Raw genomic sequence first — 23,574 nt, 5'->3', positions numbered from 1 at the left:
CAGGATGTATCAAAAACAAAGCAGCTTTATTCATGACATACCAAAAAGAGACAAAAAAAACATAATAAGGACACAAGTAAAAAAACGCACTCACAATGAAGAAAAATATCCTAGTTTGTCTAATTGGTGCAGAAATGCTGCAGAAAATCTGCAACAAATAACTTGCCAAATGCTCATCGTGTGAATAGTGTAGATGAAAGTACTTAACCTCTGCTTTGTTATTCTGCAGCCCACTGGCACGACTACTTTTTCCAAATGTGGATGATAATTTGCTGAAATTCCTGTATGATGATAACCAGAGAGTGGAGCCGGAGTGGTACATGCCCATTATTCCTATGGTTTTGATAAATGGTGCTGAAGGTATTGGCACTGGATGGGCATGTAAACTACCCAATTATGACACAAGGGAGATTGTCAACAATGTCAAGAGAATGCTGGAAGGCTTGGATCCATACCCACTGGTAACTATGTGTGCAAGACATTTTAGGAAATGTAAACCACAACTATAGTAAGTTCTAGTGACAGGGCTATTTTCGTAATGATATTTATGACAGCCATTGTCTTTCTAATATCCTTTCATTCCTCTATATTCCTCATTCACCCATTGCCGTTTGCATCCTAAGGTTGTGAAATAAAAAGAACCCTCAGGTTATCTATCAGGTTAGTTTCTAGTGTTATTTTAGCAATTCTCACTACATAATGTTATGACCTAAGACTAGGACGTGTAGGAGGAGTATTACTGAAGCCCAGTGGCTATTTTCATGCACTCTCAGCCATCTGCACTGCAGGCAGATCTAACACCCTTCCATACAAGTGAAAGGGGTTGATCAGAATTACAAAATCATGGCTGCTTTCTTTGAAACTTGCCATAAATACTCAGGGGTTGTATCTGTTATTGAAGCTCAGCTTTATTGAAATGAATGGGGATGAGCTGCAATGTCATAGAAAGCCTGTGGACATGTGAAAAAAGCAGTGTTTATTTTTATTACATTTTAGTGAATGTATGTATTCAACTCATTCGCTGCTAAAAAATTCTGCAACTATAAATCAGTTCCATAAAGCTGAATGAGGTTAATTCGACAAAATATCTGTTATGTCTGACTATACTATTTAGGGGCCCTGTACCTTCAGCAGACGAATAAGTAGCTGTCAGGCACACGTGGCAGCAACATTCCTTCTATGAAAACAAAGGATCAGGCATGTTAACTCCAACATGTCTGATCTACCCTGACATCATCTACATGGATTAATGTGTGCCATTGTATGTTTTAGTTCTTATTTTTTTGTGCCCTTACAGCTTCCCAACTACAAGAACTTCAAAGGTACAATTCATGAACTGGGCCAGAACCAGTATGCAGTGAGTGGGGAGATCTTTGTTCTTGACCGGAATACAGTTGAAATTACAGAGCTGCCTGTCAGAACTTGGACTCAGGTTAGTGGACATAAATGTGTAATAGTTTTGTTTTGGCTAGGTGATGAATTGTGTCTTAAAGAAGACCTTTCATATCTTTTCGTCTTTTGGGCTATGTACCCACGATGCAGAAATGCTCCGTATTTTTTCCTGAGCGTTTCTGCATCTCCCTGGCAGAAAAAACACATGCGGATTGTACATGCGGATTGTACATGCGTTTTCCTGCCAGGGACAAGCGGATGTGAAGCTTTCTTCACTTGCATTTCCGCATGTGGGTTGACAAGCGCTTTTAGCATCACTTGGAAAGTGCTTGACAACTTGGTCACACTATATAAATCCATGCAAACGGCATGGATTTATATAGTGTGACCGTAAAGAATGGTAAAAAATAAAAAAATAAATCTATACTTACCTTCCGATGGCCCCCGCAGTCTTGCTTCGCTCTGTCCTGGCTTGCCGGAGTTCGCGGTACACTGAAGGACCTGCCGTCACATGACTATGACGTCAGCGCAGGTCCTTCAGTCCACCGTGAGCTGCCGTAAAGTGAAAACGAGCGCACCACGGGCCATCAGAAGGTAAATATAATATTTATTTTTTATTTATTTATTTTTTTTTTGTTTACAGGTTCTATGGTTCCCCTTGTCCGGAGGAGAGTCTCCTGTCCTCCAGACCCGGGTACCATCCGCACATTGAAACGCTTGGATTCTGCATGTACAGATGCAGTGATGCGGATTCCATGTGTTCCAATGAAAGTCAATGGTGGCGAAAACGCAGCGCTTCCGCAAAATAATTGGTAGTGCTGCGTTTTTTTCCCGCAATGATAACCCGCAGCGTAAATTTCTGCAGCATGTGCACAGCACATGCGGATTATCATTGGGGACCATGGCAGGCCTTCTACCATGCGTTTTTTAAGCGTTTTTGCCGCTGCGGAAACGCTTAAAAAACTCATCGTGGGCACACAGCCTTAAACCGGCTACATCTGCAGATGTTAGCTGAAGAACAGATTAACACATGGTTTTTTTCCGCTTTGTAATGGACCTTGTTGTTTACGAGATAAGGAGTTTTAAAGTTTTATCTAAGTTTTCCCTTCAGCCACATGGGTGGTAACAGAGTCTTCGCAGGGGGTGTGTGCTTTTTCCACCTCTGTGACTCTGTCCGGTCATAAGCAGGCAATGTCACAGAGGTGGAACATACAGAACATGCCCCAGTGGAGTTCAGACCAGAGACTCTCAGCATGAGTAATCCTCACTGCCGATACCTCCTGGTTCACACAGCGTAGAGACAAGAGGAGCCGCAGATCAGTGTGGGAGCTAGTGATGGGCAGTCTGAATCTTTTTGATGAGAAGGATCATTTTGGCCCTGTTCACCAAAAAGAGCTGGCTTTTTTGCATCAGTATTAGATATGCATTTACCCCAGGTGAGCACATGTTTAAAATGGTTATTTGGGACTTGTTTATATATTTTTTCCTATGGGGCAAACTACTTATCGGCACGCAGTTATTAACTGCCTGCCTGTGCTGTCCTGCAGCAATCTCTACCAGCTCAGATCGGCCAACGACCGCTCCTGCCAGCAATATCTCCTGTTGACAGAGCAGTTCCTTCTCTTCTGCTCTTCTCTGTCGAGGGAGCGTGACTGCCGACTTCATGTTGATTGACAGCCATTTCACCCTTCAGCAGCCGGCTATCAATTAACATGACATTGGCAATGATGCCCAGTTGGCAGAGCAGAGTGAGCGAAAGAGAAGGAGCGGCACTGTTGACAAGATGTAATGAAGCAGGAGAATCGCTGTCGGTAGTGGTTCAATAACTCAAGTACCGCTTTGAGATGGCAGAGATCGTCGCAGGGCAGCACAAGCCTCCATGCAGTATGAACCAAAATAGGAATAATAGGGAGGGCATAGAGCACTCGGCCTGTGGCCATATCATGTCTCCAGATGCATTTTCAAGGCTCTCAGTGGGGCCAGGTTCAAATACCCTTGAGTGCGTCACATGTCTTCTAGTATAGTGGTCAAAAACATTTACAAAGTAACAGAAAATTGTAACATTACACAATCTCAAATGACAACAATAGGTAAAGTAACAGCACGAGATAGATCATTTATGGATGTCATAAAAACTGATAGATCATTTCTTTAATTCAGTTGCAAGGTCCCAATGTGCCTGTCTTTACAATCATTTCAGCTTTACAGCATAAGTCTAAGCCGTGCCTAGGTCCCAGGACACGTATCCAGCCTGCAAATGAGACCACACGGACCGCTATTATGTCTCCCTTAGATGTTCAAACAGTCAAGTACAGCCTGTCCGTGTTGTGATACAATGATTGTGTTCCCAAAACTCCTTACAAAGGTCTATATAGGGTTTTTAAGTTTTACTACTTTCGCACACTAAAAGCAAATTTTTACAACAAATAATTTGTTTATGCATCGTCATATTTTGATAGCAAAAAAATAAAAAAGTTATATCTGAAAGCTGTGTATGAGTACTGTTGGACGAGATGATGTTTTCAGTGGTACCATGTATTACATATATATCCATTTATTGTGTGTTAGTACTATGAAAAATGGTCTATATTTTTGTCGTGTTTTTTTTTACTGTTTTCATCGTACAGGGTAAATATTAAAACAATTTTATAGATCAGGTCATTCTGGATGCGACAATACCAAGTTATTTTTTTGTTTTAATTTCGTTTTTACGTGCTACCACAATTTTTTTAGTGGTGCCACATTGCTGATGTTGATGCTTGTAAGCCAGCAAAATTGTAGCACTGTACTTGTACAGCAGATGTCGGGAAGAGGTTAAAGAGAAAAACATGTGTTTGGCCATTTAATTGCCATTCAAAGGATGTGCTAGTGAGGGGAGCCACTCAGTGAAAAGACTCTGTTTTGGCCTGTAAGGCTATGTGCCCACAATCAGGAATAGCAGCGTATTTTCGCTGCGTCCAAATCGCTGCATTCTTTAAAACGCATGTGTTATTAGGGAACTATGCGGATTTACCGCATCTAATGATTGGCTATTGGGGAAGCCATGCAGTGGAGACCAGAGTCTCTGCTACAGAAATTGGCATGCTCGTAAACCTGCACCGCGGGTGAGTTTACCACGGCTGTGGAGTCGGTGAGACAAACCTCCAACTCCGACTCCTCAATTTCCATGTCTCCGACCTCACGACTTCAACTCCCTCATACATGGCTCATCTTTAAGTGATAAATTTACTGTAGCATAGATTCATCTCAGCTAAAAGTCTAGATCCTTAGATCAGGAATAGGACAGACATTCATAGGACATTTCATAACTTTCCCAAATTCTTATGAAAAAATACTCCCCACAAACTGCATTGAACTACTGTACCCAATTTATTATATATTTTAGGAGTCCGAGTCGGTCCATTTTATACCAACTTCGATTCCGACTCCACCAAAATGGACACCGACTCCCACTCCGACTCCACAGCCCTGAAGTTTACGCAGCGTTAAATATAAGTACAGTGGGCATGAGATTTCTATAAATCCCATACCTGTGCTTGTAATGTAGAACGCAGCATTTTGGACGCAGCGAAAATACGCTGTGTCCAAAACGCTGCTGGTCCTGAGTAGTATTTGAGTACTTTATTTCTTTTTTTTTTTACCCTGTATATTTATTAAAGTGTCATATCTCCACAGGTTTACAAGGAACAGGTTTTGGAGCCTATGCTTAATGGCACAGAGAAAACACCAGCCCTAATATCCGATTACAAGGAGTACCACACTGATGCAACTGTGAAATTTGTTGTAAAAATGACAGAAGAAAAACTGGCCCAAGCAGAAGCTGCCGGATTGCACAAAGTCTTCAAACTTCAGACCACTCTTACCTGCAATTCTATGGTACGTTGTTTCTGTAAGATGTCCTTATATTTCTCTTTCTAGATAATATTACATTACACTGCAGACACTAGACCGGTTTCCTTTTCTCATTCCTCTGCTTATTTTCTGTTGGTATAAGTTTTATCTGAGCTTTTCTCACTTCCATTAGTAAATATATACCATGTTACTATATAATTTCATGCACTATATTGCCTACTTTCCTCCAATTTAGGGAAATTGGTGATTTAGTTTCCTTAAAAAGGCTATTCTCGTTATTAGAAACCATGAAATTATAAAAGTTTGTATGCTTTCACGTGACGTCACAGTTGTCATTACACTGGGACCAGAACAGCTGCGGAAATTTGGCGCTAGACCCAGTGAGGTTGAGTACCTGCTGAGTGTGTTATTTTATGTATTTTACACCTCTTTCCTGAAAGTGAATGATTCATTTTAAAGGGAATCTGTCAGCAAGTTTTTGCTATGTATTCAGAAGACAGCAGAAGCTAGGGGCTGAGACACAACTTCACTGTTAATAGGCAATGTACATAGAAAGCTGTGGTATTTGCTGGGTTTGTTTTCAGTGATTTCTGTACTTGGGTACTCGCCTCCTTCAGCTCCTGACAGAGCTTCTCTTATCAGTCTGGCATAATCACAGCCCCTGGCCCCCAGCATAGGGCGTTTGCAGAGCTATTTTCCTATTTTATTATTATTATTAATAATATTATTATTTATTTTTAGTTCACCATTGAGTCCATGCAGCTGTACATTAGAAGGGGGGTTACATGCAAATATAAATTACTATGAATGGACTAACAATGACAGACTGGGACAGGGGGCCCTGCCCTTTCAGGCTTAGTCTTACTGGTAATAGGGAAGGAAACAGTAGGTTGGGGGATTGTGGCAGCTTCGCTGGTGGAGAGGTGACAGCGGAGTTATTGCCATCTGTAAGCTTTTTTGAAGAGATGGGTTTTCAAGTTCTGTCTGTACGTTCTGAATGCGGTGGATATTCTGATGTGTTGGGGCACAGAATTCCAGAGGATGAGGCATACTCTGGAGGAGTGAAGAAGGTCTTTGGAGGACCAAAGATTACATGTGGGAAGATAGTGGGAGATTAATTTGAATATATAAAGAGGAGACAGATTATGGATGGCCTTGTAGGTCAATGTTAGTAGTTTAGACTGGATATGTTGGGAAATTGGGAGCCAATAAAGGGATTTGCAGAGGGGAGAAGCAGAGGAGTAGGGAGGAGAGAGGTAGACTAATCATGAGATGAGCTGTGTATGCAAATATGACGATAACAGAGTAGACTTCAGAACAGTAACAGAATGAAGCTGAGTAGAACTGTCTCTCAAGGAGAAGTACCTGCCTCCCCAGCAACCAGGAAGTGAGGAGACTGCTGAGCTGTGAGCTTCTGGAGAGAACTTAAGAATACCCCATATGGCTTTCCCGTATCCTAATGACTGGTAGATTGAGTTCATGCAGTGAAAAATACAGAAACCCTGATAGCCCCCAATTCAGGATTTCAGAATGAATCCAGCAATATCTGTTATAGCTCCATAGTCAAGGGAAGGTGTGACACCAATGTGAAAAGAGACTCGGTTTGCAAATGAATTTACATTGACTACTATGATGTTCCAATTTTGATCTTTTTGTTTTTCTTTCTTTTAGGTTTTGTTTGATCACATGGGCTGTCTTAAAAAGTATGAAACTGTTCAGGATATTCTGAAGGAATTTTTCGATCTTAGATTACATTACTATGGTCTACGCAAAGAGTGGTTGATGGGAATGTTGGGAGCTGAGGCTGCAAGACTTAACAATCAAGCCAGATTTATCCTTGAGAAGATTCAAGGGAAGATTACAATAGGTAATCCTTCTTCTGCTATTTAGTCACTGCAAATATTTATGTACACACATACACCTTCATAACCTCCACTATATAATTGGTTAATGAATTTTTTTCTTTTTAGAAAACAAGTCCAAAAGGGAACTAATTCAGATGTTGTTGCAGAAGGGGTTTGAGTCTGACCCTGTTAAAGCTTGGAAAGAAGCGCAGGAAAAGGTGGGCCAAACTCACATTTCCAACTGAATGTCACAGTACCATTTGCTGGACATCTGGGTGTTATCAGTGTCACTTAGTTCAATAGCTCCTTTATGTGATTGATGATGATGGACAAATCTAATATCCCTCTGATCATCTAATGTTTTTACAGTCTACAGAGGAAGATGATATGCAAGATCCGAATGATGATAATTCCTCAGATTCAGGTGCTACTTCAGGGCCAGATTTTAACTACATTCTCAATATGTCTCTGTGGAGCCTTTCCAAGGAGAAAGTAGATGAGCTGATTAAACAGAGGGACATGAAGGTATGGTACTAATATTGGTCAATGGACAGCCACAGTAATATTTTTTTATGATGTGACAAATTGTCAGTTAGTAGCGTGCACCTTTATGAATTGATCAAAACGGCTGCACCTGTTTCTTAGGTAAAGAAGCCAGAAGGCTCCGTTCACATGGCAGTATTTTGGTCATTATTTCACATCAGTATTTGTAAGCCAAAACCAGGAGTGGAACAATCATAGGAAAAGTATAATAGAAACACGTCACTACTTCTGTATTTTTCACCCACTCCTGGGTTTCGCTTACAAATACTGATGGAAAATACTGACCAAAATACGGCTATGTGAATGCAGCCTTTAGCTTATATAACCAGAGGGGTTTTAAAAGGAGCATCTGAGCTTCAGCTAAGTAATGCTGGCCATACACATGTTGGTGGTCTGCCTCTTTAGTGGCAACACCTCAATGACTATCTAAACTTTACATGATTAAAATGAAGTATACTGTGCCTTCCTATATATTGAAATAAAAATGTGTGCCGATTCATACTGACCCTCAATATGCCAAAGGAAACCCAATGTGTGTAGAAAAACGAGATGCAGTTATATCCTTACCCGGTCAAAATAATTTGATCTAAACTGGAATTAGTCAGACAGTGCAGGTATAACCCCATTCTTCTCCAGTATTCATTATTACTTGCTAAGTTTTGCGGTAACATTGATTTGATGAGCATCTGTCACAAAATGTGTCCAACCCATTTACAATACATTAATTAGAAAGATAAGCAATTGATTGGCAGGACCCTAGTCCAGCAACAACATCAGTAAGCAGTGGCCTTTGGACAAAGCCCTGTGAAGCACCTCCTAACTGTTGGCAATCTTGGCACTGCTGCTGATTATTAGGCCCAGCATGACATCAAGCTGGCATCACGCTGCAACAATGTCACATTGGGCCTACTTACCAGAAAAGACATCAGGCAGTTCCGCAAAGCTCCCATCCGGCGGCCACTGATTACTGATGTGGTTGCTGGACCAGGGACCTGCTAATCAATTCACTCATCTCTACTCAGTCATCATAGAAGAAGTCTTTAAATGATCATGTTCTTTCATGTATGAGCATCCATGGATGTGATTGGGTAAATATTTCCCTTCAACTCTCTACTCAGATGGTGTTACTTTACTGATTTCCAAAAATGTTGGTGCATGAAATTCATGAGCTTACATTTTTGTCAAAAAGTAAATAAATATAAGTTGCTTGTCCCCTAATTAAGCGGTCAGTGGCCATTAGTTTAATGATCTTGTCTCAAATGTATGTAGTGTTCTTTGTTGTCACCATTCAGTGAGTTATGAGAACGATGAGAAGAGTCCTCCATTCACTGTTTGGGCAATATAATAATAATAAAAAAAAAAATGATCAAAAAAATATTCATGTTTTAGGAGAAAGAACTAAATGATCTAAAGAGAAAATCTCCATCCGACCTCTGGAAAGAAGATTTGGCTGCTTTTATTGATGAGCTTGATGTAAGTTTAGACTTCATTCTTATGATGAAGAATCTACTACTAATAACAGTACACTAAATGTTGATTTCATGAACTTGGCAATATGTTGTCGTTCTAAGGTAGGGTTCCCACTGATAAGACATTGATGTAAAATCCTTTACACCTCATGTACTTAGTAAATTGTGTAGCAATATTTGAATATAATTTGAATGTAATTTTATCTGGAACGTGACTTCACTGAGTGACCTCTTGTCTAAATCGAGCTTCTGTGTAATGTATTTTTATATATTTATTTTTTTAAATACCCTACAGCAGAGGTCCCCAACCGCCGGTCCGCGGATCAGGACCGGGCCGTTGGGGTTTTTCAGCCGGTCCGCGGGGAGAGGGGGCCCCTCCAGCCTCCAGCAGGGCCGCCATCAGAGCATGACTGCCCTGACTCCAGTATGGGGCCCGGCCGGTAGGAGCCCCCTCGGAGCCCCCCTCTTGTGCGTCTCTCTCCTCATGGGGCCCCCGGCCGCATGCTAAGCGCCGGGTCCGGGACATCTTAGCGCTGCGCTGCTGCGGCAGCACCTTCATGATTCCCCTGACTTCCGGTCATGTGACGGCGCCGTCACATGGCCGGAAGTCAGGAGAACCTGGTGTCAGCGATTTGGACGAGCGCCAGGATTCTGCAGGGATCGCATGGGGGTAAGTATAACAAGTTTTATTTTTTTTTAAATACAATTAACTAGGAGTGGGGGGAATGGGAGATGCACATGGGGGGAGGGGAGAGATGAGAGATGCACATGGGGGAGGGGAGAGATGAGAGATCCACATGGGGGAGAGATGAGAGATGCACATGGGGGAGGGGAGAGATGAGGGATCCACATGGGGGGGAGGGGAGAGATGAGAGATGCACATGGGAGGGAGGGGAGAGATGAGAGATGCACATGGGGGGAGGGGAGAGATGAGAGATGCACATGGGAGGGAGGGGAGAGATGAGAGATGCACGGGGGGTGGATGAGAGATGCACGGGGGGTGGATGAGAGATGCACGGGGGGTGGATGAGAGATGCACGGGGGGGGTGAGAGATGCACGGGGGGGTGAGAGATGTCCTGCTGCAGGGCGTGATGGGGCCTCAGTGATGCAGCTCCTGGCACAGCACATTATGTGGGGCTCCTGGCATAGCTCCTGGCGGGGACCTGGTCTACACTATATGATAAGTATGCACTAAACTCCAAATCCCTCCATTACCCCGCCCCCATATGACCAAAGCCCCGCCCACCCCACCCCCTCCTTGCTGGGCCATGGAAAAATTATCTTGCTTCAAGCCGGTCCCTGGTGCAAAAAAGGTTGGGGACCACTGATACAGCACTACATGAAATCCTAGAATCTTTCAATCGAAGTTTCAGTAGTTTTTTAATTATAATTGCAAACACACAGATGTAGAAAAGATCCATCGTTCACAAGTGGTGGTGGTCATGGTTGGCCTCATTGCACAATGACTTCTGCACAGATCACCTAGCATGCACCAAGCATGTCGAGAAAATCTTCTGTAGAAGTGAATGACTCCTCACCATTTATTGTTTAAAATGTTAAATTTGGCTGCTGTAAAGTATATCTCTAAATCAGGGGTGGGCAATTATTTTTCCCAAGGGGCCAAATGGGAGACCCTGACTGGCAGAGGGCTGAACCAACAGGCCAAACTTAATTCTGATTATTATTATAGTTTTATATTTTATCACTGAACACTGAGCAGAATTAAGTCTGTTGACCAGCCGCTATTGCTAACACATGTTACGATAGGGCTTCTTATTCGGCTCTCGTACCTTGATCAACAGCTCCCAACACAATAGGATGTCCGCCCAACCCTGCGTCCCCCACACAGTATTATGTCTTCACAGGTTATGAGGTCTGCTGGCAGCCCCTTCTCTCCCAACCCCATTACCTTGATGTGCTGCTCAGGTCTGTGCAGTGTACTGAGGCTCCGCACAACTGGAACAATGTAGTGACATCATAGCGCCCACTTTGCTGTCAGACGCACAGGCTGATGGCTTTCTGTTCCATTAATTTATTCTTTATGATCTGAATCCCAAGGATGCAGATATTGATGAAATTGAAATGCCAGGTGGAGGGAGGCTGCATGATTTGGGACACCAGTGTTTCCTGTCCTTTGGATGTCCCAGTCCGTGGTCTGTACCGAAACAGCCAAAGGTCCGCTATAAATGATGGCTGCCCTCATAATCATATACAGAAAATAGAAAAAGAAAACTGCAATCCTAAAATAAAAAAAGAGAATATGTTCCATTGTCTGATATTTAATATTAGAAATGATACAGTAGTGTTCAAAATAATAGCAGTCCAATATGATTAACCAGATTAATCACTGTTTTCGGTATAAATTATATTTCCACATGTCAAACAATTTATCAGCTGGTGCAGTAGATTGTAAGAAAACCACAATACTCCGCATTCATGATCTGCATGTTTTTGAGTCTGTGTATTTGAATAATTAATTGAAAGGGGGTGTGTTCAAAATAATAGCAGTGTGGAGTTCAGTCAGTGAGGTCAATCATTCTGTGAAGAAACAGGGGTGGAACATGGGGCCCTTATTTAAGGATGAAGCCAGCACATGTTGTACATGCATTTTTCCTTGAAAGCCTGAGAAATATGTGTCGTTGGAGACGTTGTTCAGAAGAACAGCGTACTTTGATTAAAAAGTTAATTGGAGAGGGTAAAACTTATAAAGAATTGCAGACAATGATAGGCTGTTCAGCTAAAATGATCTCCAATGTTTTAAAATGGAAAGTAAAGCCAGAGAGACGTGGAAAAAAAAGAAGACTACCATTCGAATGGATCGAAGAATAGCCAGAATGGCAAAGGCTCAGCCAATGATCAGCTCTAGGATGATCAAAGACAGTCTCAAGTTACCTGTGAGTACTGTGACAGTTAGAAGACGCCTGGGTGAAGCTAAACTCTTAGCAAGAAGTCCCCACAAAGTCCCGCTGTTAAAAAAAAAAAAAAAAGACATGTACTGAAGCGGATACAATTTACAAAAGAACCAGTCAGCTGGCCTAAAAAGTATTGGAGAAACATTGTGTGGACTAATAGAAGTAAAATTGTTCTTTTTGGGTCCAAGGGGCGCAGACAGTTCGTCAGATGACCCCCAAACCCTGCATTCAAGCCACAGTACACTCTGAAGACAGTGAATCATGGTGGTGCAAGCATCATGATATGGGGATGTTCCCTTACTATGGTGCCGGACCTATTTACCGCATACCAGGGATCATGGACCAGTTTGCATATACTAAAATACTTGGAGAGGTCATGTTGCCTTACGCTGAAGAGGATATGCCCTTGAAATGGATGTTTCCAGGACGTCCCTCCTGACAGCACCATCAGGAGGTCGTCCTTCATATCCTTGATAGGGACAGGAAACACACAAGAGGTTAAAAGGCCCCTCACTCCAGTGTTTTTCCTGTCCCTATCAGGGACGGACACAGAAGAGGTTACGTTCCGGGAGCAGGAGTTCCTGAAGCCGGGCGCAGGAGGATCGGGCCGGGGTCCTCGCACTCCTCCCCTCCCTCCTGCCAGGGTCCGGAGGCCGACACCCCTCTGAATCAAGGGGCCTTTTTTTCCGGTGGGAGTGGAACCTTCTTCCCCGCAAAGGGGGCTCTTGGTTCTGGCTGCTGCTGCCTGCGTACTCCAGCGTGCGCAAGATGGTGGAGACGGCACTTCCGGTTACAGAGGGAGTGATACGCGAACCTCTAGTAACTGGCGTGCGTTCCACGGTGGAACGCACTTCCGGAAAATTTGAAAAAAATGTCGCCAAACTTAAAATTAAAGGAGAAACGGCCTTTTTTTCTGACGATTTAAATGGAAGACAGGTGAGATCTATTTAAGGGGGGATGGGACTAAGGTTATCAGTCAACCAGCACAGCAGCAATGGCAGATCAAACCACTGACATTCTGACTGAACCTCCAGCCCAAGTAAGTTTACTGGGTACTTCCCCTCTTCTCACCTCATTCCCATTGATATACGGTAGTAAAAGTATTGTGCTCCTTGTCTTTTTAGGACAAGGAGACACCTAAAAAAGACTCTATGACATCAGCTCCTAAGAAAAGGAGATGCACCATCTGTAACAAGAAACTACCGGAAACATACGGAAAACAGTTATGCTCTACCTGTATTGCAAAAATTGTCAAAGAACATTCCTCCTTCATGTCAGACTTAAGAGCCATAGTAAGAGAGGAAGTGCAGAGTACTGTCACAGACTTAGTCGTTCCACAAGCTCCTCAGGGTGCGCCCCGTCTCGAGAGGCCACGTCAGGAGCGGGAGTCCAGTTCTGGGGAAGAAGAGTTGTCGGATTTATCTGCCCCCGATCAGGAGAGGGAAGACTCTTATCATTAACCCTCCAGAAGAGAAGAAAAAATATCTCTTCTCCTGGGAAGATACCGATACACTGTAAACTGCAGTAAGAAACACTATGCAGATAGAAGACACTTACCAACCATCATCAGTGCAGGAATAAGGTTTTTCCCGTGAATAATCACATTAAGACAATGATCCTGGAAGAGTGGGAGGACACAGAGAAGAAGCTAATAATTCTCACAAGCTTCAGAACTCGCCTACCATTCGAACCAGAAGATATAAAATTATGGGAGGAAACCCCAAAAATTGATATCCCGATTGCCAGGGTAGCGAAAAAAACATCCATCCCATTTGAGGATTCATCATCTCTAAAGGATGCAATGGATAGGAAAGCAGACAGTCTCCTTAAAAAGACCTGGGAACATCTGGAGCAATAATAAAAAGCCAATATCGCATCCACTTCAGTTGCAAGATCTATGAGTATATGGTTGGAACAACTGGAAGACCACCTGAGGAGGAAGACATCCAGAGAGGAGATCCTCGACTCTATTCCACTACTTAAGATGGCAACAGGGTTCGGCAGAATCAATAAGATTTGCTGCTCGGAATGGGGCCCTTTCTACTGCATCCCGAAGAGCAATATGGCTAAAAACCTGGTCAGGTGACAGTCATTCTAAAAGTAAATTATGTGCCAATCCCTTTTCAGGCCTCCGGGTGTTTGGTCCAGTATTGGATGAAATACTGGAGAAGGCCTCAGATGGGAAAAAAAGGGTTTTCTGGAGGAGAAACCTAAGAAGGTGTCCTCCTTTCGGAAACCTCGTTACCAGCAAAAAGCCAGAATATTCCGGAAAAGGGAAGTCCGGTAGATGGAGCTACCAGAAGGGAGGTATCTCGAGGAATCTCCTTCCCTCTAACAAGTGCTAACACGTAGAAGATGACCCCAGGAAAGTGGGAGGAAGACTCCAACTTTTCCACGGGACTTGGATGAAGATTACCAACAGCCCATGGATTCTCCAGTCTATCGCAGAGGGCTACAAGATAGAATTCGGACAGATTCCGCAGGGAAGGTTTCACCTGACAACAACCCATTCCGCCCAGGTCTCCAAAAGGCTGCTAACAGACGTGAGGAAGCTAATAAAATCGGGAGCAGTAATACCAGTACCAAAAGCAGAACAGTTCCTGGGCTTTTACTCGGGTCTTTTTTCAATAGAGAAACCCGGGGGTGATTATCGCACCATAATAAATCTGAAATCTCTAAACAAATCAGTCGTTTACAAAATATTCAAAATGGAATCAATCAGGTCGACAATTCCCTTAATCGGACACAACATGGTGATGTGTACAATAGATCTCAAAGAGGCCTATTACCATGTCCCAATTCACCGTCTCAGTCAAAAATTTCTACAGTTTGCTCTAAAAGAAGGAGACACCATTCTACATTACCAGTTTACTTGTTTTCCGTTTGGCCTTTCTTCAGCAACACGTATCTTTACCAAACTGATGGCCAAAGTTATGGCGTTCCTCAGGGAACAAGGAATATTAATTATTCAGTATCTAGACGACTTCCTGGTATTGGCAGACTCTCCACAGCAGCTAAAGTCCAACCTAACATCAACCATCCTGACCCTGAAAAATTTAGGATGGATTATAAACTGGGAAAAATCACATCTTGTACCAGAAAGAAGAAAGATTTTTTTGGGAATCCTTCTAGACTCAGAACAACAAATGTCTTTTCTGCCGGAAAAGAGACAGAGCTCAGAGTCAGGATCAAGAAATTCATGAGGAACACGAAAGTTACCATTCGGGAATGTATGAAAATCCTGGGTCTCATGACAGCTTCCATACCGGGAGTCAGGTGGAGCCAATTCCATTCAAGACAGTTGCAGCAACAAATTCTATCAACCTGGAATCGGAAAATAGTCGATTTGGACAAAAAGGTTTCCTTATCAAAGGTAACCAAAAGATCATTGACTTGGTGGACCTCCAAAGCCAACCTACAGGAAGGAGTCATGTGGAGGTTGACCCCATTCGTGACTCTCACTACCAATGCGAGCAGCAGAGGCTGGGGAGCTCACGTAAACGGTCAATATCTACAAGGTACCTGGCGAACGCAGGATCGTCCCAGATCATCAAATCTAAGAGAGCTTCAGGCTGTCTGGGAGGCGTTGAAAAAGGGTCAAAAACATCTAAAAGATCAACATGTCAGAGTATTAACAGACAACATGACATCAGTAGCCTTCCTCAAACATCAGGGAGGTCCTCGTCACCACCTTCTACAATCCTTTATCGGGCAAAATCTTCCAGTGGGCAGAAAGTTCGGTCCTTTTCAATTTCAAATTTCTCCAGCTTTCGGCATGGACCCTGAAAGGCAGATCCTGAGATCTAGAGACCTATCAGATGCAGTAATCTCAGCCATGCAAAATAGTAGGAAACCGGTAACATCGGCCATCTATACAAAAATCTGGAAGAGATTCTGTTTACAGTACCAAACAGCATCTGAGAGTTCCGTTCCAGACGTCCCCAAAATATTAGAATTCTTGCAGACAGGGTTTGAAAAAGGTCTAAGGCCCAGCACATTAAAAGTACAAATCGCTGCATTGAGTGCTTTCATGGATTACCCACTAGCTCACCATCCATGTGTAGAAAGATTTGTTAAGGCTACAACAAGGTTAAGACCAACAATTAAAACCCATATCCCACCATGGGACTTGAATATGGTCCTAAAGAGCCTATGCAACAAACCCTTCGAGCCTCTCATAGAATCAAACATAAAATTCCTCTCACTTAAGACAGTGTTCCTAGTCGCAATAACCACAGCGAGGAGGATATGGGAAATTCAAGCATTCTCAATTAGAGACCTATACTTGAAATGCCTAGACGATTGTATTATCCTCAGGTTAGACCCAGCTTTTTTGCCAAAAGTAGTTACCCATTTCCATATGAATCAGGAGGTAGTTCTACCCTCTTTTTGTCAGGACTATAAGAATGATCAGGAACTAACTTTCCGCTCACTTGATGTCAGGAGAGTAGTTCTACAATACCTAGAGGTCACGAAGGACTGGCGTATAGATTCCAACCTGTTTATACAGTTTGGGGGAAAAAATAGGGGGAAAAAGGCAACAAAATCTACATTCGCAAGATTGGTCAGATCAGTAATTAGTCTAGCCTATTTAGCCGAGGGGAAGTCCCCTCCAGAAAATATTAGAGCCCATTCTACCACAGCTATGTCCGCATCATTGGCAGAAAGAGCAGGGGCATCTGTGGACCAGATCTGCAGAGCAGCAACTTGGACAAATCTGAACACCTTCTGTAAACATTATAAATTGGACATTCTATCAGGCCAAAAGATGGCCTTCGGAAGGAAGGTCCTCCAGGCAGTGGTCCCCCCCTAAATGTATACTCTGGTATTCTCCTGATGGTGCTGTCAGGAGGGACGTCCTGGAAAGTAGGCATTAGACCTACCGGTAATAGGGTTTCCAGGAGTCCCTCATGACAGCACACATTATATTCCCTCCCTAAATATTCCTAAACGGCTATGTGAAATTAACATAGATTGTTGAAAGGCAAATAAAATAAAGTTGCATCCATCCTGGTGTGGTACTTGGAAAATCACTGGAGTGAGGGTGGAGGGAGGGGCCTTTTAACCTCTTGTGTGTTTCCTGTCCCTATCAAGGATATGAAGGACGACCTCCTGATGGTGCTGTCATGAGGGACTCCTGGAAACCCTATTACCGGTAGGTCTAATGCCTACTTTCAACAAGACAACACTCCTAAACACACCCGTAAACAAGCAAAATCTTGATTCCAGTCCAAAAAAATTGAGGTTATGGCCCAATCCCAGGACCTTAATGAGATAGAACACTTGTGGGGTGACATAAAAATGCAGTTTCTGAGGCAAAGCCAACAAATGCCTAAAAATTGTGGGATGTACTCAAAGCATCCTCGGCTGGAATAACAGTTGACAGGTGCCAGAAGTTGCTTGACTCTATGCAACATAGATATGAAGCAGTTCTAAAAAAAACTGTGGGTATACAACTAAATATTAGGTTAGTGATTCACAGGAATGCAAAATGCAAAATCCTCAAAAAAAAAAAAAGAGTACATATTGTGAGTTTGTAAAGACAAATGCAGACACTGCTATTCTTTAGAACAGCCCAATTTTCATTTTTTGTTATTTTCTGTAAAGTAGTTAAAAATTATATACATTTCTCTTTTCTTCATGTTTTGAATTAGAAAACAGTGTGCAATGTTCCCAATGCATGGAAATAAAAACTATTATAAAGATTTTGTGCTTTAGGCTATGTGCCCACGATGCAGAAATGCTTAGGATTTTTTCCTGAGCATTTCTGCATCTCCCTGGCAGAAAAAACGCATGCGGATTGTACATGAGTTTTTCCTGCCAGGGACATGCGGATGTGAAGCGTTCTTTACATGCATTTCCGCATGCGGGTTGTCAAGCGCTTTCCAAGTGATTTTAGCATCACTTGGAAAGTGCTTGTCAACTTGGTCACACTATATAAATCTATGCAAGGATTTATATACTGTGACCTTAAAGAATGGTAAAAAATAAAAAAATAAATCTATACTTACCTTCCGATGGCCCCCGGAGTCTTGCTGCGCTCCATCCTGGCTGCCGGCAGCTCGCTCCGTCCTGGCTGCCGGCAAGTGAAGACAAGCACACCGGGGGCCATCAGAAGGTAAATATGATATTTATTTTTTCTGTCACCCATGACGGCACGAGAGAGGGAATCCGCCCTTCAAGGACAGGAAACCTTCAAGATAAAAAGGGCGGCGTCTCTCTCCGCATCAGTGGTTTCCTGTCCTTGATGGGGGACCTTCCTTCTCGTCGGCGGCGACATCAGCAAGTCATCTTACCTGGACACCTACACAACATGGTAATTGGCAAACCCCTCGTCCCGGATGTGACATCACGGAGCGTGACCGGAAGTGACGAAATCGGAAATCGCGCCCGGGACCTCTGACCCCCTGATGTAATTTTCGGGGGAGGTACCGGAAGCTGCGGGGACGCCGGCCGGTGATCTCCCTGGCACAATAAGGGTGCTTAAGGGTAGACCACCGGCCAGGCAGGGGCGCAGTGCAAATGGCCTCACAGCAGCCCTCCCCACCGCATCAGCAGCAAGAGCAGCTGTCCATGCTGCAGCTGCAGCAACCTGAGGAGATGGAGCAGCCTCGGCGCCAGAAGCGCACCCAGGAGCAGCGTCCACCGCAGAGCAAGAGCAGTGGGCGTTCTGGTACTCGCAGCACCAGGGATTCAAGATTCAGCCAGCATAGCTCCTGCAGGATCGATGATTCCGCGATCTTCCGAGAAGTATCGGATACCGTCCTGCCTCCCATTCCGGTACCCTGTTTTTATCTACTGGGTGGTGAGTGAGCTACGTGGAAGTCGACATATTAATGTAGACTTTTTTCTGTTTGTGTCTCTCTCTCTCTCTCCCTCTCCTTCCTCCCTTATATGGTCAGGATGTCCCTAAAAAATGTACGGAGAAATCCAAGTACAGAGTATGTGCCCTGTGTGAACGGCGTCTGACTAAAGACTGGCCCAAAAGATTATGCCAGCCATGTATTGAGGAAACAATTTCTGAGGGAACCCCGGATTTTTCTTCAAATCTAAAAACCCTTATTAGGTCTGAGGTGGAAAAATCATTTAAGTCATTTTCCCAAGCATCCGAGGCCCATAGGGCAAAAACCCCACCCACCCTTTCAGACTCTGAATCTGATGAGGGAATGCTGGATGACTCCACTAACTCTTCCTCTTCGGATAGCAAGGCAGGCACAGGTCATTGTTTTCCCTTGGAAAATGTGGATAGCTTAGTAAAAGCCATCAGGTTCACAATGGGGTTAGTTGACAAGAAGTCAAAAAAAATCGGTACAGGATATTATGTTCGGCACCTTGGATCGGAAAAAACATAAGAGTTTTTCCCTTCACCCTATGACAGCACACCTGAGAGAGGCATCGCCCTTCAAGGACAGGAAACCATCTGAAATAAAAGGGCAGCACCTCTCCCCCGCTTCAGTTGGTTTCCTGTCCTTGATGGGAATCCTCATGAAGTAATCAGGCGGCTGTTAGGCTGAAGAAAAACGTACCCAGACCTGTCCCGGCTCTGGAAGAGCGGGCAGTTTTGTCCGTGGCGCCGGCCTTCAGGTGCTGGTAGAGCCATCCGCAGGTTCCCCGGGGACCTGTCACACGTGCTGGCGCAGGCGGTGCAAAGGTCCTGGGCTTCCGTACACCGCCACGCCGCCCTCCCCCAGCCGTCCACGTGACTGCGGTCATGTGCCTCTGACGTCATGGTGCGGGGCACGCTGGGTAGGGCGTGCCCGATGACGTCGGGGGCGGCGCCAAAGGAAAACATGGCGGCGCCCTGTGTAATGCCGGCCGGCATCGCAAAAACGCTAGGGGTGTTTGCGAGGAGACCAGCGCCTGGGGGAGGGGCCTAATTACCGGAAGGGAGACCGCAGGGACCAGGAGGTGGCTGACTTCGCCCGACTCCCTATAAAGAGGAGCACCTGGGGTCAGAACACTGCTCGTCATAATGTCTGACATGGAGCAACAGCAGCTGTCGCCACGGCCACAGTCGCTACCACCTTCATCGCCACCTCTGTCTGCTCGCCGGTCTAGAGGGTCCAGCGGAAGGAGCAGCGGTCATCCGAGTCAGAGGGGTAAAGCTTCTCAGGACTCCACGGTCTCCAGGAGGGATACGTCATGTATCCTGAAAAAGCCTTCAATTACGGTATCCGCTGTGGCGGGGTGAGTGATCTTCATGAATGTCATTAGATATTTTGCTAATAGGCTCCTACTGTGTGTTTAAATCACCAGGAGGAACCCAGGAAAGTAACTGCAGAGAAGCGGAACAGAGAATGTGCCATATGCAAATGCCCACTAGCAATAGACTGGCAGAAGGAGCTCTGCTCGGACTGCATTCAAAAAACTATTTGTGAGGGCACCCCGGATTTTGCAGCCAGCCTCAGATCGGTTATCAGATCGGAGGTAGAGAGCTCCCTTAAAACTATTTTGAAAAAAAGAAGAAAAATCATATCTGATCCTTCTTCTGACTCTGATTCCTCTGGATTATCGGATGGACAGTATCATAGTGGGGCTTCATCCTCTTCCTCTTCGGACAGCGATAGAGGGGGGAGACCATGCTTCCCTATAGAAGACACAGACAAATTGGTAAAGGCCGTCAAACACTATGGGGTTAAAGGAAGATAAATCCATTAAGTCCCTAGAAGATATATCATGTTTGCAGGGTTAGAAGAAAAGAAAAAACGCACCTTCCCGGTGAACGCTAAGGTCCAGGCACTTATCAATAGAGAATGGAGGAAACCTGAAAAAGTAGGAGCCTTGCCTTCATCCTCAAAGAGAAAGTATCCCTTTGACCTAAAGAACTCTGAGAACTGGGACAAGGTGCCAAAAATTGACGCTGCAGTGTCTAGATCATCAAAAAGATCGGCACTCCCTCTTGAAGACTCAGGGGTACTTAGAGACCCCTTACACAAGAAGGCGGATACCTTTTTAAAACATGCCTGGGAATCCGCTGCAGGAGGTCTAAAGCCGGCCATTGCAGGAACATGTACCGCTCGTTCCCTTATGGTATGGTTACAACAGTTGGAAGATCAGCTGAAAAATAAAAAGAGCTCAAGGGAAAAAATTCTAGCTAGCCTCCCCATGTTGCATGGTGCAGCTGCCTTTCTAGCAGATACCTCTGCTGACTCAGTAAAACTGGCAGTCAGGTCGGCTGGATTATCAAACGCGGCTAGACGAGCTCTGTGGCTCAAGGGATGTCCTGGGGACTTACAATCAAAGTCTAGACTGTGTTCTATCCCCTGTGATGGCCAATTTCTCTTTGGCAAAAAATTGGACGATGTCCTTGAGAAAGCAAGTGACAGGAAAGGAAGGTTCCCTGGGTTTTCGGTGGATGCCAGAAAGACCTATTTTTGGAGGGGGAAATTTAGTAGAGGTCGCCCCCCGGGAGAAAAAAGAAAGTGGGATTTTAAGAACAAAAAAGAGTCCGGATATATGTTCGGGGGTCCCTCCGCTGCCTCCAAAAAGCCTCCACAATGACGCCAGGCCACAAGTTGGAGGGAGACTTTCTCATTTTTTTCATGCCTGGGAAAACATTTCCTCCAGTACCTGGGTTCTCAACATAGTGAGAGATGGACTAAGGATTCAATTCCTTCAGCAGCCATACCGCTCGTTTGTGATAACTCCGGTAAGAAAATCCCCAGACGAACAACTGGCCCTAGAATCAGAGATCTTGAACCTGTTGAACAAGCAAGTGCTATGTGAGGTTCCGGTCAGTCAAAAAGGAAGGGGATTTTATCCCCCTCTCTTTTTAATAAAAAAAACGGACGGTTCATTCAGAACTATTATAAATCTAAAGGGCCTCAACCGGTTTGTAAACAACCATACGTTCAAAATGGAGTCAATAAACTCAACAATAAAGCTTCTTTTTCACAATTGCTTTATGGCAGTGATAGATCTCAAAGACGCGTACCATCACGTCCCAATTCACCCAGGTCATCAAAAGTATCTAAGGGTTGCTCTTTACATTCAAGGAAGTCTCAGACACTTCCAGTTCAAAGCTCTTCCCTTCGAGTTGTCGATTGCTCCAAGGGTATTCACCAAGCTGATAGCCGAGGTAACAGCCTTTCTCCGCATTCAGAATACAGTTATAATACCATATCTGGATGACTTCCTTATAGTGGAGAATTCAGAGAGCCACTGTATTTCACAACTGAATCAAGTCATGGCTGTCTTGCAGAATTTAGGCTGGATGATCAATGCCCAAAAATCAAGGCTAGAGCCCGCAAGGATCCAGGCCTTTCTGGGGTTTACCCTAAACTCAGAGAGTCAGACTTGTCTTCTACCCGACAGCAAAATAGACAAAGTCACAAATTTGATGTCCGCAGCCATACACACCCCAGACATGTCCTTAAGGAAGGCTTTGTCCCTGCTAGGTACTCTAACATCTTGCATTCCGGCAGTCAAGTGGGTCCAATTTCACACAAGAAACCTTCAGTGGGAAATCTTGTCAGCACAAAGATTGTTAAAAGGGTATTTAGAAGGAAAGGTACATCTCTCCTTGCGAACCAGGGATGCCCTCTTGTGGTGGACAGACAGGTCAAATTTATCTCGGGGGGGTCCAGTGCAGGACATCGTCACGACCGATGCAAGCAACTCAGGGTGGGGCGCAGACCTACTGTAGAAAATCACATGATTCAAGGCCCTTGGTCATTCCTAGAGGAAAAGGGGTCATCAAATCAAAAGGAGCTATGGGCGATGAGAAACTCTTTAGATGGCTTCCTCCCTTTACTGCAGGGTCGCCATGTTCGGGTTATGTTGGACAACAGAACCACTGTGGCCTACATAAACCACCAGGGGGGAACAAGATCTTATTCTCTTCTGGAAGCAGTAGGCAGGCTCTTTCAAATAGCGGAGAAAAATCTTTTATCCCTCACAGCGCTACACATACGAGGAATAGACAACGCAAAAGCAGACTTCCTAAGCCGCAACAAGTTGAGACAAGGGGAATGGGCCCTGAATCCCAGAGTATTCCATAGTACAGCTGTGGGGTCTACCAGAGATAGATTTGTTCGCCGACAAAAACAACAGGAAAGTGGAGAAATTCTGCTCACTAGACCCAAGGGGAAACTCTTTGGCAATAGATGCTCTCCAGATTCCTTGGAGCTTCAAGTTGGCCTATGCATAGCTATGATACCTCTGGTGGTGAGGAAGATCAGGAAGGATCAAGCAAGAGTGATTCTCATAGCCCCCTTCTGGCCAAAGAGACCATGGTTCTCCCTTTTGAGGATGTTGTCACAATCAGACCTATGGATCCTACCAGAGACCCCGGACCTTCTAGCTCAGGGACCAATATTCCATTCTCAAGTGAAGGGTTTCCACCTAGCAGCATGGAATTTGAGAGGGCAATATTGACGGGCAAAGGGTTTTCATCAGGTTTAGTGTCTACTATATTAAAAAGTAGGAAGCCCATAACCACCAAAATCTATGGTAGAACATGGAGAAAATTTTTACATTTTCTAGCAAAGCCTTTAAGCCAAAAACCTCCAATTAAATCCATCCTGGAGTTCTTACAGAAGGGGTTTGAGTTAGGTCTAGCT

General features: G+C 44.3%; 1 protein-coding gene across 3 annotated transcripts in view; it reads left to right on the top strand.

Moving 5' to 3' along the window:
* TOP2B (DNA topoisomerase II beta) overlaps positions 1-23,574 on the top strand; it is a 123,542-nt gene that overhangs the window by 66,196 nt on the left and 33,772 nt on the right. For all 3 annotated transcript variants that reach the window (XM_073677985.1, XM_073677984.1, XM_073677983.1), the window contains exons 21-27: positions 230-461; positions 1,298-1,432; positions 5,068-5,268; positions 6,916-7,111; positions 7,215-7,306; positions 7,458-7,613; positions 9,021-9,104. In XM_073677985.1, coding sequence (XP_073534086.1) covers positions 230-461; positions 1,298-1,432; positions 5,068-5,268; positions 6,916-7,111; positions 7,215-7,306; positions 7,458-7,613; positions 9,021-9,104 — 1,096 coding nt within the window. The remainder of the gene's footprint in view (positions 1-229; positions 462-1,297; positions 1,433-5,067; positions 5,269-6,915; positions 7,112-7,214; positions 7,307-7,457; positions 7,614-9,020; positions 9,105-23,574) is intronic.

This window comes from Phyllobates terribilis, unplaced genomic scaffold (assembly GCF_046119375.1).
Source record: "Phyllobates terribilis strain yellow unplaced genomic scaffold, ASM4611937v1 Scaffold_4__5_contigs__length_816908805, whole genome shotgun sequence".
NCBI lineage: Eukaryota > Metazoa > Chordata > Amphibia > Anura > Dendrobatidae > Phyllobates > Phyllobates terribilis.
The sequence above is the reverse complement of the archived record's forward strand: the minus strand, read 5'-3'. Positions and strand labels throughout refer to the sequence as shown.